Genomic DNA, 18,431 nt, shown 5'->3' with positions numbered 1-18,431 from the left:
ATAAATGTGCAAAATAAAAAGTTACTGTGTTTATGGAGCAAATTTCATAACCAAAACTGTTCTATTTTCAGTTTATTACATATAATTAAAACCATACAGCTCTGTAAAACCTAGGCTGTTACGTAGTGGGAAAATATGTCTGAAAACTTAATTCAACCAGTTCATTGTACTGTATCTTGAACAGCAAAGACAGAATGAAGATTACCTCTTAGGTTGTCTCAAATCCACAAGAACACTACACAGTTTGGACCCGGCAGAGCAGGAGTATCAACTACACAAATCACCTGCCACAATTTTACTAAGGTCAAAATGGTTCAGCATTATAATGTGGCATTTGTTGTGACAGGTGTACTTTTAGACATTTCTGAACCAACCTCTGAAAAAATCTAACCAGTAATAACAATATACCTAGTAAGATAACATTTGGTTATGCCACTATACCATTTATTATGAGGTCAGGTCAACACTTTTTTAAAAATAGGCAAAAAGCAACAAAAACTGTATATGCAGAACACAAATGATGAAATATATTAATGTATCTTCTGTGTAGTTGCATTTACACATAATACTGTAATAAAATGATTCAATCCATATTATATTATAAAAGAACAAGGCTGCAGTAGGTATTGGTACCTGCCAATATTCACATATACTCTTACATTTCAAAAGCTCCTCTGAAAAGTGGTGCTTTTCAGGATGAGAGGAAAGCTATTTTACAAGATTGCAGAAAAATATTAGAATGTTTTTATTCCTAATAACCCAATGCACTTGAGCACTAAGCACCATGCAACTTCAAAAACAGACTTATGGGCAATTTCAACCATGTAAAGTAATCTCCGCTTTTACCAGCTGAGTTTTAGAGTGTGCCATTGCTTGCTTTAAACTCAAAAAGGGCACACTACAGCAAAGGTTACCCATTCCATTGCTTTCAATGGCGCTTGCAACTAGCTTTTAATGGATTGTACCGTTTTAGTGAATAACCATTTCTGCATTTCAAACAGCATAATTTTGCCTCTTGTACATCAGATTGCTTGCCAAACATCTATGGACCTCAGAGTCTTTCACTACTGGAGCCATCATCCACCCACACTGCCAATGTCTACCTGTTCATCACTGCTTTTGAGCAATCACAAAAGAGACCTGTAACATTCTTCAGTCAATGCTTATCTGCTGAAGAGCTGCACAGCTCAAGTGAACTGCAAAGGGCCTTTGATTACAGACTGAAGGACACTGTGTACCTTAGATGAGTTGTGAACCAGCTAGGAGAATGCCATTTTGAGAGGGAAGGAGTGCCAACGTATGGGAATGGAACAGGTACTATATGGTAGTTCTTCACACTAGTGGGCATGTAGTACTTAACTGTCTACAGACTAAATTTGGCATACTAGCCTTGATTCAAAGGAGGACAGCAGAAGCTGGCAAGTACTGTAGTCTGCTTTGTTTGTAAGAACTGTAAAATGGCTAAAATTGTTTTGTAACAAAAATAACCGCACAGAGTAATCAGGCCTAGAGATGGACACACTTGAATGGCATTCTGAACTGGAACAATATAATGAAGCCCAGAAACAGAAACAAAATACCCCTAGCAACAATAATTATTCAAGGAAAGGTATCATTACCTTGGGGAGTAAAAACCATAACAGAGCTCTTAAAATTTCAAAAATAAATTTAATCATCAGTTAGCCTTCCATCAAAACAGGGACACATCTTCCTAGCACGTCTATTTACAAGATGTACAATTTGTACATGATAACCTTAACCCAACGAAAGTATGTATGTAGGCATAGAGCTTCCTCATACTGAGGCACTTACAAAATGTTTCAGCTGCAGGGCCATGAAAACAAATGAGGGATTCTGTGCCTGAAGAACCACTGTTTGGGCACTTGGAGCACCAATGGATCTTTACACCAGAGGTTATGCTATATGGCCATGCTACATAAATAAAAACCTAGCAAACATTATATACTTAATTAACTATAATGACAGATTGTTTCTGCTTACTAACTGAAATTGATAATTCCTCAAAGTGTTTCCCACATTTTTGCATGCAGTTATAAATGCATGCAAATAATTATTTTTGACAGCTGATTAATTAGTTTAATAAAATATTAGCAATTTTGGAAACAGCTGTCATACATATGAAATACTGGCAAAATAAATATATAAAAGTTAGCATTTTTCATGTGCCATGATAGATAAAAGTCTGATCAACCCCAACCCCAGCAAAAACATTCATATGACAGGAAAGTCACTCAATGTTTTTCAGTGTCTCCACAGTTGGCATGAAGCAAAATGAAACCCAGGAATTTCTGAAACGTTGGTCAAAATATCTCTTCCTGCTCTCCCACAAGGAGCTCATTAATAAAGAATCCATACAATCCATTACCCACTGGGCTGTAGAAACAACTGTGCAGTCTATTACTTTTTCAGAATTATGAATGATGGTGCAAAGATGAGGGGGAAACAGGAATGAATTTATCATGTTAAGCCTACACAAACAAAATCAGATAAGGCATACATATACATATACATATGTATACATATGCATATGTATATTACATATATTACTGATTAGTTAGAATGAACAATGCTTTAAAAAAAGTATACGGTTCATCTTAATTTCTTCTGACAGCAGTTATTTTGTCTTTGTGCCCCATAAATAAAACTCAGCAAGAAGTCCAGAAACATTTTTATCTCTTATAATTCTCTCCTTTCAAATTGTGAAAGATGCGATAGAAAAGTGACCATAGAAATAGTGCTGATCCTGAGATGAAATATGGGACATGAAGATCCAGGCTAATTCTCATTCAAACTTTTGTTTAAGTTTCTTCTGAAAAATAGCTGGCAGAATGGAGAGAATAGCTAGAATCATGAGAATGAAAACAGAGTTCCAGGAGACTGCTTCACCTGCTGTTGTAAGCTGGTAGAGCGTTGTTCCAGCTTTAATTGCTACAAAAGATGGTGGCGCAACACCTGGAAATAAAAGACAAAAAAAATGGATCAGGGGGAAAAAATTAAACACAAAACAGAAGTCATGAAGGAAGAACCTGTTCTCCCCCAACATTGCAATTCTATGATTCTATTTTTAAAGCATTTTTATTTAGGTTACCACACTAAAGTATTATCTATATTCCAGCTTGTAACTAACATGTACAAGATGGTTTATACAATAAAAAGCACTTATAACCCCCCCAATAACTAAATCAATCAAGAATGAAAAATGGAGATTCCAAAACAACCAGCCTAAATAAAAATTTATTTGCTGCCTGCTTAAAAGCAGGCATTAATAAGCATGGGGTCAAGACAGAACCTTGTGGCATCCTGCAGGCCAAAAGCTACAGGCCAAATCAGTAGTTACCAAGGTCCACCTTCTGAAAGCTACAACCCAGGATTTCACTTCTGTCTGCTTCTGTGTCACTGGCACTTTGCCTTCTCTACTTATGTGACACAGCTAACTACCCCAACCAAGCCTTGCAGTTTTAATAAGCCACAGAAGCCAAGGATCCAAAGTGCCTATCATGGGTCTTGGTTCTCCAGATAACTTTTTCACAACTTCAGGTTGTGCAAGTTGAAAGGTATTCAATACAAAGTGAACAGTCAGGAGCCCTGTGTGATCACTGGCACTGATTCAGAAATAAACATAGCATCCACACTGTAGTGGATGCTAGCAACTTTATCTGAAAAGCTTCTTGCAAAGCAGTCACCATCCCCCTGCTGGCCAGACTGCAACAGGCCTTTTTACTATTCTGAACAGATCCAATGAGCAGACAAAACAATGGTGGTGATGTAGGATTTCTTCACAACAATCATGCCACAGAGTAGGCTCCAAAATGGAATGTATCCTATGATAGATATGTAGAATTTCAGCTCATTTTTATTTAGCTGTGAAATTTACAGCCTGCATTCCTTAACAACTAAAAATAAATAAAGCACTAAAATAAGAATATGCAAAAACAGTTATTCAAAATTTATACAACTGCCCAAGAGATGGGGCTGTGTACTAATGAAGCATGCAGAAAGGAAAATAGTGTCACATTTAGCAAATCTTTAATCTGAATTCTTACCTAGAAAAGTACCAATAAAAAATACTTTCAATGGGACATTTATTACAGGAGATGTTATATTGATAAACCAATTAGGAAGGAAAGGAGTTATTCTCAAAAATATTATGTAGTTAATGAGGTGTTCTCTGTGTCGTTCAACCTGTTGGGATATAAAAATTCCAAATTAAAAGAATCCTATTTTAGAAACATAGCAGCAATCTTAATTGCATAATCATTCCCTCTATTTCCAAAGTTTACTTGCGAGTGCTGGTCTTCGCATAGCTAAAATGGAACCATTCACACACAGGAGGGAGAAAGCAGCAAGTCTGGTTGAACCCCCAAGGTTCACAGAATTACAACAACAAAACCTTTGGGGAGGAACTAAGGATGCTGGCAAACCCAAAAAAAGCCAAACGAGGACGGAGTGGCCAGGGAATGCTGACTGTTGGATGAAAAACCCCTCCCCAAACTGGGTAAGAGAGAGAACAAAATAGAGCATCATGGAGGACCATGGCTGATTGACTGGAACAGGGAACAAGAATACCCTATACTGCAATGCTTTGTTATAGGTCCAACTTTACCCCTCTAATAGTGAACTCAGGTGGCTGAGGGGTTAACCTGGGCTATCCCAAAATAAGGAAGCAATTTCTACATAGGGGATTCTCTAGGTAGGGGTGTGAAAGTATGTACAGAAAAATAAAACAATAAAATTTATTATTATTACTACTACCACTGCTGTTACTTCTATTACTACGAAGAAGAAGAAGAAGAAAAAGAAGAAGAAGAAGACGTAGTAGTAGTAAATGGCCCAGAAAGCAGCTGAGAGTTTCCAGGCTTGAGGGCACAGACATAACAGCCCACTAGCAACTCATTCCATTGTCAACAAAGAGAACCTGTGGTTGACATATTGCCAAAACCCAATATTTGCTGTTACTTTGGGGAAAGTAGGGGTGGAAAGAGATATGCTACAACTGGTTTCAAGTTGGCTTGCTTGAAATTAACATTAACCAGTGTTTGTCAAATCAGACAACACAAGCTATGGTTTAGCACGAACAGCATGCAAACCCAAAATTTACTTCTAGACTCATTCCTGTCACACTGAACTATGGTTTAGCATGAAATCCAGGTTGTGACCAGGAGTGGGGGGAAATGGATACAGTGGTACCTTGGTTCTTGAACTTGATCCGCTCCAGGAGTCTGTTTGACTCCCAAAACCATTTGAAAACCAAGGCGCAGCTTTCAATTGGCTGCAGGAACTTCCTGCACTCAAGCGGAAGCCACGTCGGAAGTTCAGCTTCTGAAAAATGTTCACAACCCAGAACATTTACTTCCGGGCTTGTGGCATTTGGGAGCCGATTTGTTCAGGAGCCAAGCCGTTCGAGTACCAAGGTACCACTGTATTTGTGTAATTCCTATCCTCTTATACTTAAATGTAAGCTTTTAGGACAGATGTTCCACCAGAGTGACTTTACCTGCTGTGACCATTTCACGGCTTTCTCTGTTAAATATCTATAAACAACAGGTCTTCCAACTAAATAGGACAGCATATAACAGAAAGAGGCCCCAAGTCCAGAGCACTGCAAATGAATGGAAAATGAGACTCTCATATATTCATCCTTCACATGATTAACATGCAATGGGGTTTCAAATAATCAATGTAGTTAAGCATTTATCTATACATTCAATATTACTCTCTCTTAGTTAGAACTGTATCACCTCAGACCACCTATAGGCGACTGCTTTGTTAGTACTCCCCTTTATGTTAAAAAGAAAATCTTTCATGCAGAAAACTAGCATATCTGAGAGAAAACTAGTCTAGAAACTCTCTTACCATGTATGAGTTGTCTGTATGATTCTGCTGAACACACACTTCAACTCTAGTACAAGAAGCTTCAAAATAGTAGTAACTACAGAAAACTCTTTTTAAACTGATTTGAATTGGACTTTTATTATACAAGGGTGTTCGTGTGTCTGCATCTGGGGCCATCTGTTGTTACAAGTGACTAGCTGTCCACAACATGGTGCACCGAGGCCACCATTTCCAAATTGCCTTCACATAGCGTTTTGCAAGTGACCCTAACCATAACGCCCTTCCTTTTTCTTAAGAAGTTGTTTCAAGTCTTGGAAATGGATGTACATCACACCCTAATTAATGCATTTAAATTGGTTTCCAGTTGCTCACTTTTATAGCCACCAGAGAAGTGGGTGGAATTGAACATTGCACTATTACAAACATTCTGTCTGCACAAGCATATTAGCTTGCTAATATGATATGAGAACACGGGAATTAAGGGGTAAGCCCTGCTGCAGAAGCAGGATGTGTTATGTGAATCCCACCCAATGTTTCTGTTTTACTCAGAGTAAACCCATTGAAATTAATGGACCTAATTTAGTCACTTTCAGTAATTTCATCGGGTCTACTCCAGGCTAAACTTAGTTGAATACTATCTAGTAAAATTATTATTTTGCTATCACTTATTCAACTTTGTCCATTAGAAAGTACTCCTTTCTGAGAGCTGATTCATCACTACCACCCCTTATGTCAAAAGCAAATTTCAGCTGCCCCAGGAGAGCAAGATTTAGTATACTGTCCTCACTAGTAAATGCTACATTTCTATTAACTATTCTCTTTCTTTGTTAGCGTTAAAATTCAGTGGAGGAAAAGCCAGTCCTACTTTACATAAAACAATTATTGCTATGTTTATTTAACAGAGCCAGCTGAATATATTTAAAATATTCTTACCCTATCTTCTAATCAGTGCACCCAACTGCTCAGAGTAGACACAATGAAATTAATGTACATGTTTAACTTGGGTCCATTCATTTCAGTGGGTCTCCTCTGAATATGACTAACATTGGATACAACCTGAGGACACCTTTTCAAATCCAATAAAAAAGATAAATACACAAGTGATTGTGTAAAGAAGCAGAACAATTCTTCTCTCCTTACAGATGTGGGCTCCACCGGGAAGGGAAGTTTGGGTTTTCTCTCCCCACCAATGACCCCAATCAAGATGCCCCCTGCACCTCAATTAGGCTTAAGGGAGAAGTTCCCGTTGGTACCCACTGCAGCATAACGGAAAGGTTAAATTAAACTTCTCCTTATGCTGCAGTCTCACAGCACACCAGGGAAGAGACACTTGCAATTAAATGGGAAAAATCTATTTAGAGTAAGTAATGTGTATTTTGGTCCTGAGGCAAACCTCTGCCAGCAGGTTTTTAGGTTGCTTTCAACATTCTTTCTGTGTCTATTTCTAGGTTGTTTTTCAGTTATATTACTATTTTGTTTGTTACTGTCTTATTGTAAACAGCTTTGAACTTCCTAAGAAAGTAATAGCTAAACATTTAATAGCTAAACATTTAATTAATAAGAACTCCCCTGTTCATTACTTCAATTGTTAAATATTAAAAGGTTAGGGCTGTACTATTCACATCATCTGCTGCTGCACTAAATAGCAAATACCTTAATCAAATATTTTGAAGAAAAGCATTCTGTATTTGTAATTAATACTTACCAAACAAACAAGAAATAGAGCTAGAGGGAAAGGGTAGAGAAATCCTGAAAGTATACTCAGAAATATTGATCCAGGAATAGCAAAGGTTTGCAAACTGGATGGTAGGTTTAGTTAAGGACAACATTACTTCACTGTTTTGAACATGCAGAGTATACTAATGCATGTTTACTCAGAAGTTAGGTCTGACTGTTTTTAATAAAACTTTCTCCAAGGTACATAGGATTACAACCTTAAAAATTTAAAACCAATACAATTTTAAATAATTTATATATAAAAAGTATTGCCAATAAAAACAATTTAAAAGATGGTTTAATATTTGAATTTTTTTGAAACTCAAAAAATTAGAATATCATGGAAAAGTTCATTTATTTCAGTAATTCAACTTAAAAGGTAAAACTAATATATGAGATAGACTCATGACATGCAAAGCAAGATATGTCAAGCCTTTATTTGTTATAATTGTGATGATTATGGTGTACAGCTGATGAAAACCCCAAATTAACAATCTCAGAAAATTAGAATATTGTGAAAAGGTGCGGTAGCTATTCAATCCATAACACCTGCAATGGGTTCCTGAGCCTTTAAATGGTCTCTCAGTCTGGTTTAGTAGGAAGCACAATCATGGGGAAGGCTGCTGACCTGACAGTTATGCAGAAAGCCATCATTGAGACCCTCCATAAGGAGGGAAAGCCTCAAAAGCCAATTGCAGAAGAAGTTGGATGTTCCCAAAGTGCTGTATCGAAGCACATTCATGGAAAGTTATGTGGAAGGGGAAAGTGTGGAAGAAAAAGGTGCACAAGCATCAGGGATGACTGCAGCCTGGAGAGGATTGTCAGGAAAAGACCATTCAAACGTGTTGGGGACTTTCACAATCGTTGTTTTGTAAACACAAACATTTCAGCTTGCCAGATGGAAAAATCTCCCCTCTCCTCTGTGTGTGTTTCTGCAGCATCCTCTGACATGCTCTCCCTTCCCCACAGTCAATTGGGGGGGGGGGTCCACAGGGGGAAGAGAGGGGAAAGCCCCAGTGTATTAGCAGGACTTGTGCTGGTACCTGGCTCTTAGTCAAATCTGAAACATTCATTCTGCAATGTATAGAACAGACTATTATTATTATTTACTGAATTTATATACTGCCTTATACCTGGAGGTGTCACGGTGGTTCACAGACTATGATGTTCTACTAATTTAGATACCAATAAAGGTTCACATTGGGTGTTTTTTTTAAAAAAAACCTGTGGTATTTCTAACCTTTATTGGGTCCCAGGGCAGGAATATAATAAATGAATCTCAGCTTTACCTCTGTGTAGGCTGCTTACTGTAAGTTCTGTGAACCAAACTCTTACAAAACATAATTTTGTACTATGAAGTACTATTCAATGGTACCATTAAATAGCCTTGTTTACAGCTGCTAAAAGTTGTTCACATAGCACTAACGAAGCATGCCTCAAACAACTTTTAAATAGCTAAGTGAATCAAAGACTCATTTCTATCCAAGTGTTGTTAACAACCTAGCAATAGCAAATTAGCATATTCTATCCCCACAGGGTGAATAACCACCAATAAAAATAAAGCTGCTTGTTTTATCAGGTTGCCTATGTGTTAAGAATTTTTTTAAACAACTTCACAGCACAAAAATATTCCTTTATGCAAATAAGTCAAGTCTTCCTAAATGCTCTTAACCCCTTTGACTTCCGATGCAGTTTTCACATCTTAAAAATACAGGATTAAACCAAGTTAGGTTGCTTCTTAAAATCAGTTTCAAAAGTTCCTTCAATTATTGATTACTAATGTTCTGTTAAAATTGATAAATCTCTCCCACTTGAAATGGAAAAAAGCAGACTTAGAGAATCTGTGGCCTTCGGGAAGTTGCTGGACTCACTCATCCAGCCAGCATGGCTAATGGTTAGGAACATCACAAGTTGTGGTCTAACATCTGGAAGACCACAGGTTCCCCTTTCATGGAATAAATCAAGCCAGGGTAATGCAGGATAATCCCTGCTCAGATTCCAAAGGCAGTGGCATTCTCTCTGCTTTCATTATCCTCTAGGATTAAATGATTCAACTCACAGGAGTGTTATTAAGGATGAAATCACCTTATTTCATAAATCATTTTATAGTTTCAAAACAAAGTCATTTGCAAAGGAAACCTATCTTCACTTAGATGTAGTTTCAATTGCCTACAATGAAGCATATTCTTTAGTAAGTACTGTATATTTAGGAATGCAGCCTTGGCTTCTTGAATTTAATCCCCCAACAATACAATGTACTCCATTTTTCTTTTTTTCTACCTTTCTGGTCCAATCTTACATGTGAAAATTCTGAAATAAACATGTTCAATGCTGAAGTGAGGAAAGGGCCTTTTTATACAAACCAATGAAAACCACACACTGTTAACTACCAGCAGTTCTATATTGAAAGATGCCAAGTACGGTCACACAAATTCTTAATGGCTCTTAAAGTTATTCCCCACATTCCATTTGTTCAAAAGCCCCCACCCCATGGATCCTTTCAGGAGGTACAGGGGATGGGTACCTTTTCTTCTATGAACTTCCATCTATTCACTTATCTTCGAACCCAATCCATGTAATCAAGAGGGTCCATCACCACCACACAGAAAAAAGAGCCTGGAAACTACTTCATGTCATATTCCAGAAAGCCACAGCTATGTGTATTTTTCAAATAAGGATACAAAACGTAAGTAGCAAAATAGGCCACTAAGACTTGTACATAGAAGTTGTCCTTGTATTTAGAGAGAACTTTTCCTAAGGCTTTGGCATCATCCATGTCTCTGGGAACCTTTATACATTCTCTCTCCTCTCTGTAGGGGGAAAAAAAATCAGATGAAGTTACCAGCATAAACAGCAGATGCTTGCCCCAAACAGCAGGGATACTAATGGCACTGTGACATAATGTATCATGCACTCTTAAGATTTAATGTAAAATACTAATTACACTGTTTGACTTATTGGATTTTGTAATACATACAGCCAGCTTTAAACTACTACTTGATGTTATTCTGTAACCTGTTGAAGTATCAAAGGTACTACATCAAAACATCAGTTGTTCAGAAATTACTAGACAGTTTGATATTATCAAAACCTTTGCCTCCGCTCCAGCAATTATTAATCAAAGTCAATGTTCAAAGCAAGGCCACACATCGTAATCAACATAATATTCAGGCACAACTCAATAACTTTTAATACAAGCAGATGGAACACATGTTCTATGCTTTAGGAGAGAAGAGTAATTGTTTGTGGTGTTTAGACTTTTTATCCACTTCGCTTTCAAACTGGACAAAACATTCCTTCAGAGATAGAGAAGGGCTTCAATAGATAACACATCTACAGAGAATACCCCAAATCTCTGCATCTTTGGAAGCAAGTAATTCCTTTCAAATACCTGTCGATATTATTTTTTGGAAAACGCTTGGGTGATTCTTAGCAGAACATACAAAGAAGCTCTATGGCCACATCTACACTACAAATGTAAGCTACTTCCACACAATGTTTGGAATTCCCCAGGTGCCAGGTGTGTTTTGCTACTAGAGCTGGTCCAGTTGTGACTACGTGGAGATTTCTGGGTGACAGGTTGGTGATTGCTATCTGCACCGAGTCTGCTGACTTGTGCACAGCAAAAGACATGCATCTTGTGCTTCTGTATTGCCCTGTGAATCATGGAGCCGTTGCTGGTCATCTTAGTCCTCCATCATCACAGACCACAATTTAAAAACCTCTCGCTTAGTCCATAGTTAATACCATTTTCATTTCCACTGTGTGTTTCCACTGTGTGTGTTTCTCCTTCTTGCATATTGGGACAAGTGAATTGTTGTAAGAGCAAGCTACAGTCAAGCAATGTAGTTGATATCATAGAATCATAGGATTATAGCATTGAAAGAGGACAATCAGGCAAACCCCTAGCTAACAGATATTCCATTGCGGCAACCGTAACCTAGGTTTAAGGTGCCATTTAGCACTTAGCTTATATATCTGAGTTTTTAACACTGCTTCCACGTCAGTTAAACAGTAACAGCTAACTATCACAAATCTTTGAAACAGCAGTGCTCAGCATAATCAGAAATCTACAATTCCAGAGTTTGTTTGGTTTTTTGGAGAGGGGAGCTCCAATAGTTAAAAACTACTTTGAACACAGAATTGTAACAGCTTTTTGTGGTGTGAATGTGTAGAGAAATGAGCATTTGTCCAAGTTTTGTCTGATGACATAATTTTGAATTGGACAGCTCAGCACTGCCAGACATTAACAGGTGGTTAGTTTAACCTCTAATCCCAGAATATACAACTATCCACCTGGGAAATTTACACACTGTGACATATTAAAACTAAGATTGGGGTTAACCAGCAATATGAAGTGTTTTGATATAGTAGTACAACAAGCTTCCATAATGTATTGTCTGAACAAAAAATCTTTGTCAGTAATCTTTAAATGGTTATGTCAAATTTCTGACAGGAATGAGCCAGGTAGCGTACCTTGTGGCTTACTGGTAAATTTTGATATCAAAACTAGACATTTATACACATGGTTCCTTTCTGAAAACTCAATGAACTGTGTCCTTCGCTTCTGAGTTCTATAGGTTTGTAAGGTTCTTTAGGTACATTTGCTGGAAACAAAGCAAATTCTTTGTCATACTTACTCACTCAGCTGTGGAAAGTTTTTATATACCAGAAACATAACAGATGCAGCTATTAAGAAGATGGACAATAATATGAGAAGGGACATTCGTGCAGATCCACCTTCTTTATGGGCCTTTCCTGAAATGGAACAAAAATATAATTAATTCATGAGTTCTTACAAATCATATTTGAGGGGTTGAATTGAGGAAGGGCACTTAGACTTCACCCCTTCATGGATCACTGCCTTGCCGTGGCGAAGGGGCTTGAATAACTCAGAGAAGCTATGAGCTATGCCGTGCAGGGCCACCCAAGATGGACAGGTCATGGTGGAGAGTTTTGACCAAACGTGATCCACCTGGAGGAGGAACCGGCAAGCCACTCCAGTATCCCTGCCAAGAAAACTCCATGGACAAAGACAACAGGCATATAAAAGTTACGACGCTGGAAGATGAGCCCCTCAGGTTGAAAGGCATCCAACATGCTACTGAGGAAGAGTACAAGTACAAGTAGATTCAGAGTGGATGAAGCAGCTGAGCCACAGCCGAAAGGTCGCTCAGTTGCGGATATGCCTGGAAGCAAAAGGAAAGTCCAATGCTGTAAAGAAAAATATTGCATAGGAACCTGGAATGTAAGAACCATGAACCTTGGTAAGTTGGATGTGGTCAAAAATGAGATGGCAAGAATAAATATTGACATCCTGGGCATCAGTGAACTAAAATGGACGGGAATGGGCAAATTCAGTTCGGATGACCATCATATCTACTACTTTGGCAAGAATCCTGTAAAAGAAATGGAGTTTGACAAGGTAACTAGAGCTCACTCAAGTCTACTTCCCTAGCTTACTTTAGTGATGATAATCAAGCAATAAGTTCATCTCTTCTTAAATTTGCTTCTATTGATGGATAAAGGAAACATGCCCATGACCAACTTGCCTGATACAACTATTTCACTCAGGCAGGCAACTGTGTGAGACTGCTACTTTGTAGTAAACTGGCTAGATCATCCACCCTGCTTATCTGTCAAGAATAATAATAATCCCAGAGTGTTTATTACAATTGGTGGTGCCATGATTATGCAATGTGTACTGAATATTCCCTCTTGTGATGTTACATCGTTATCAGCTGGCAAGAGGAGTACAGAGATGATGAAACTGCCACATAAGTATGAAAATCATATGACGTGGCATAACAAGTGTTCTGAATTTAGCAATTTGCCTTGAAGTTACTACACTTGTGTAGCATGCTTTCATAAAGCCTCATATGTCTAACAGAAGGCACACCATCTGCACAGCTACACCTGAAGTTTCATTACTCCTCTTAAAATCAGTGCCTCCGAGGAAGAATCTGTATAAAATCATTACTGTCAGCAGAAAGAAAGATAATTGTTTAGTGGCAGTTGAATTTCACATTTCTTACAGCAGCAGATGTACACTCTGGGTGTCACACTGCTACCCCAGCAAGCCAACATCACAAATCATGGCACTGTATCTATGCTGTAGGTAATTGTATGAATGTGCATTCATGTTAGGTCTGAAATATGTGCACAACCCACAAAGACCTATGAAATTTTAAAATGCCAAACTCAACAAGGGTTTTGAGAAGATAAGCTGATAACAGTTTTTACCTGATTTCCCCCCCTGCCATTACATTTTTTTTAAGCTCTTGAAATTATGCTCATTTTAAAAGTTCAATTTCCACATTACATGCCAATTTCTAACAACTGCTATTGCATTGGAGGCTAAACAAAGCTTACAAGTTTCCAATGCATTACACTTTTAAATTTTACTTTGATTAGAGTGCTTTTTGCACAGGGAAGTATATCATGATTCAATTTGGAACAAATTCTATTGCAAATAAATTCAAAAAAATCATTAGGACCACTCAAGTGACATTATATGCAAAGAACTGAGAGTTAACATTTAACTGCACTCAATCATCTCAAGTACAGTAGATATCTGTAATTACAACTTCAATTTGGCAAAAGCACTTCAATTACTATTCCAACATGAAAAACGGTTCAATATAAAAGTGATACTGAACATTATTTTGATGCACTGTTGTGATAAGCCCACTGAACCAAAGGAATTATGTTAAAACTAGAATGTACTGTATACCTTAATTTTAAAGTCCTTGTGACAAAGCCAACTTTTTAAATGTCTTTGACACAAGTAATTTCACTTACAGGAGTTTGCCACAGCCAGTTAAGAGTCAGAGTAAGAACACATAATCATAAAGTAGCATTTACTGTGCTTCCTCTATTCCTTACCCACTTATATCTAAACTGGATAACATAGCAAATTTATAGACTAGGCTTTAATATTTGAAGTGCAGCAACTCTGAATAACTATGTCAAGTTCTGAAATAACAATGATTTCCAAAGCATCTAATATAATGTGGCTACAACAATGTCGCCATGCCAGTTTAGACCAATTATGGTACATGTTTAAATACTCTGCTCTTTCAGGCTGTAAATGTCAAAATGTCCTTACCTGTACCAAGCTACTAGGGTTCCCAATTTTAAAAGGCAAAAGACAGGACTAGTTACCCTGGGTAAAATTTGAAGTGCCACAAGACTATCATCTTAGGAAACCTAAGTACATGTGGGTCTGGTCAGTCTGTGGATGGTAATCCTCTCAAAACCACACATGTGCTGCCTTGGGTTCCAAGACACAAGAAAGGCAGGCTATACAGTACATGCTAAAAAAGTACAGTGGTACCTCAGGTTAAGTACTTAATTCGTTCTGGAGGTCTGTACTTAACCTGAAACTGTTTTTAACCTGAAGCACCACTTTAGCTAATGGGGCCTCCTGCTGCTGCCGCACCGCCAGAGCCCGATTTCTGTTCTCATCCTGAAGCAAAGTTCTTAACCTGAAGCACTATTTCTGGGTTAGCGGAGTCTGTAACCTGAAGCGTATGTAACCTGAAGCGTATGTAACATGAGGTACCACTGTACTAAAATGGTCTGTATCCAACCTATGAATTCAATGTATCATTTCTGCTTTCCCGAGAGAATGATATCCCATGTGCTGTTCTGGGGGATCCTTCAACCCTCTGGAACAGATCTGGGGAGGGTGCAGACGGAGGAGATGGCATAAGTCCTCTTGCACTAGTGGGAATAGTTGCACTGGCTTCCACTAGCAAACCAAGTTAGTTGAATACAGCCATATGGTTTCCTTCACCCCCTCAAATAAATGTAGTTACCCCACTCACCTGGTTTCCACTGCCAACCAGGAACTCAACACAGATGGGTGAGTGGATTAGCAAAGAGAATCAGAGTACTTGTTTCTCTTTTGCCAGCCTGTATAGCACCCATTCTGGCTAAAAGAAAGGGGCTTCACTTCCTCTGCAGCCACCACAGAAATACAGTGGACTGGCAAAGAAGAAACAGAAAACTCAAGTTTTTCCACTGTCAGGCTGTTGTGTTTCTAGCGTACAATAAGTAGGGCCTCTCTTAATAAAAAAAGCAGGCAAGTAAGAAACTTGGGAAGCTAGGAATAGGCTCAGTCCTTTCTGAGCAGCCCTGCATGAACAGTATCTTATGTCTTAAAACTAATGCCATTAGTTTTAGCAGTGTTCCCATCTAAAATGTAACCTGACAGAAAAGCACGAGAAAGATGTTAGGAGACCTGTCTATCTGAATACATGAAAGTTATGGCAAATATGGCAAAGAGAACATTTCACACACAAAAACATGCTTCACTAATACGCTGGGAGAAAAATGTTTTTGGAGAGAAGCATTTTCTCACTTGTGAGCAGTTTGCTCTGCCTTCCCGCAGTTCAACTTTACCCTGTATCAGTAAAATGAATTTTCACTCAGAACCAGTAACGACACACTAGGTCATCACAAGGTTATTCTAATAAAACAACTTCTCTTTCCAAGCCCACTCCCACAAAACGCAACACATAATCCTACTTCATTTTCAACTATCAGCTCTATTCCAGGTGGGAAATGTATGCTTGTGGAAGGTGGGAAATCTCCCAGAAGAGTCTTTCATACAGCCTAGAGGAAGCAACTTAATCCCACCAAGAACAATTGGGCATCCTTCCAAATAAGTCTACAGAGATTGCAAGTGTATAGTGAAAGACACCTCAGATTTGGGATATGCATTCAACATATGTTCCCAAGGAATCTTTGCTGAAGAGGCTAGACATACCCCATCACTGATAACCGTCTAGCAGGCATCACATATGACATTGCAGACATCCCTTTCTAATTCAATCACAACTACTGTGCCAATTTTATTCACATGAAGGTTTGGAAAGACTTGCAAGAAGTTCTTCACTATTGTCTCTAAGACCTTAAGAATCAATGGGACCTGTCTTAACCTCACAGCTGGAACTATACACAGAAGTCCCACTGTGAATATTACACTCTGAATAAAACAGCTGAAAGTTAATGCATTTTTGTACTCAACTCCTGAACTACATTCCTTACTCCACACCACTTTCCTAGGCCCCTAACAACTGGTTTCCTTCATGCATAATGCTCATCATTAGTATTTATTATATTTAAAGCACTTCTTGTTATAGGAAATCTGTTCTCAGAAGACCAATGGCTACGATTCAAACTCTGAAGCCACCACAGTGCATGAAGCTAAACTGGTATTGATCTGGTCAGTGTCCAGAGGGGTGACTGCTTGGGAACCTTGGGTTCCAGGAGTAAATAAATACATAAAGCAGGCTAACAGCAACTTGTACCATAGGAATGAACACAACTTTACTGCTGAATGCCACAGGCCACCCACAATATCCCAATTGCCCAACATCACCTTCAGAGATTTATGACTAATGAGTCTTGAACCTGAATTATCTGCTTTGAGGTCCAACGTGGAAGAACTGCCCCACATCACGCCATATGGGCCTCCACACCCATGAGAGCACAGCAAACTTCCCAAGTAGGGCTCCTGACAGGCCTCGGGCCCCCCAGAACTTGTTTTCAAAAGGTCTCGACTTGAAAGGCTTAATAAATGAGTCCCTCTGAGCATCTGCAGAGTGCCCAAGAAAACCGAGAACCGGCCAGCCACGGATTATGTGGGAAGACTGTTCAGTTCGGGATCTAGGCGAATTTGAACCCCGACACTTCTTCTTTTGTGGCATTAAACGCTGCTTCGGAGCATGTGCATTTTCCCTCTGAGTCACCCTCCTTCTTCCTCTTCCTCCTCCTCTCCCTTCCCGCGTCTCCTATCCTTCATTCTCCAGTGACCCCGGAACACCTCCAGGCACACCGCCGGCTTGGTTCCAGCGTCCCCCCCAATCCATCCATCCATCCAGGAATCTCTCACGCGTTCGCCTCCTGCCGCTTCTGCTTCCCACCTGCAAGCAGCTCCTGATGCCTTTCCAAGGCAGCCTCCGCCTCCTTCGCTGCCGCCGCCGCCTCTTCCTTCTCCGACGTCCTCCCGGACCCTCGCTGGCTCGTGCCCGGCTGCGCCATGGTACCCCCTTCGGTGACGCCACCAGCCCCTTCGCCGGCCGGCAACACACAGGCCCGGCTCAGCCTCCGCCGGCGCCAAGAACCGCGAGAGGAGGCGGGATCGGCCGCAGCCCTCCCCTCAGCGCCGACGCCGCCCGCTCGCCGGCTCCGTAGGCCGCAGGCGCGGACTCTGTGATTCCGCCCCGCCCGCAGAGGCTCCCCCGCCGCCCTTCTGCCAACACCTTTGCTCTTGGGTTCCTGGAAGGGCTGCCCACGTTTTCTAGTAAATACCGTGGAAGTCGGTTCTTTCTCCAAAAGACGCCGATTCAGAAGGAACGCAGTGGTTCCACCATGGGCGTAGGCGGGATTTGGGGGGGGGGGCAGAACCTCAGTTTGCTATGGATTTTTATGGATTTGGGGCGGGGAGAAGGGCAGCTGCGCCCATGGCTTCCACCCAGGGTCGGATTTAGGTTTGATGAAGCCCTAAGCTACTGAAGGTAATGGGGCCCTTTATGTCCAGCTGTCCTTTGTCAGCAACAAATTGTTGCTGTTTTTGTGTTGAATATATGCTATAGGTCCATATACAACACAAAATACTGTTGCTGTATGTAGGTTTTATTTTATTTTTCCCTTATATTTTGGAAATGTACATCCAGGTGTATTTTTTCTTTACATTTTTTTTGTGGCCCCCAAGAGAGTGGGGCCCTAAGCTATAGCTTGTTTAGTTTATACATAAATCCAGTACTGGTTCCACCGAGTAGAAGCGCTGCGGGACATTTCACTAAGTGGCTGCTAGTTATTATATGCTGCAGAAAACAGGATGTTGCGCTATA

The 18,431-nt window shown here is 39.6% G+C and overlaps 1 protein-coding gene across 1 annotated transcript; it reads right to left on the bottom strand.

The window, feature by feature from the left end:
• Positions 1 to 1,648: 1,648 nt before the first annotated feature.
• Positions 1,649 to 17,735, bottom strand: TMEM41B (transmembrane protein 41B). The gene is made up of 7 exons (XM_081013419.1): positions 17,502 to 17,735; positions 12,210 to 12,327; positions 10,251 to 10,379; positions 7,559 to 7,652; positions 5,516 to 5,620; positions 4,065 to 4,203; positions 1,649 to 2,973 (listed from the first exon to the last, which is right to left on the bottom strand). The coding sequence occupies exons 1-7, from the start codon at positions 17,617 to 17,619 to the stop codon at positions 2,804 to 2,806; spliced, it is 873 nt and encodes a 290-aa protein (XP_080869545.1). The 5' UTR covers positions 17,620 to 17,735; the 3' UTR covers positions 1,649 to 2,803.
• Between the last annotated feature and the right edge of the window lie 696 nt (positions 17,736 to 18,431).

The sequence above is a fragment of the Podarcis pityusensis genome (assembly GCF_964106645.2).
Source record: "Podarcis pityusensis genome assembly, chromosome: 1".
Taxonomy (NCBI): Eukaryota; Metazoa; Chordata; class Lepidosauria; order Squamata; family Lacertidae; genus Podarcis; species Podarcis pityusensis.
The sequence above is the reverse complement of the archived record's forward strand: the minus strand, read 5'-3'. Positions and strand labels throughout refer to the sequence as shown.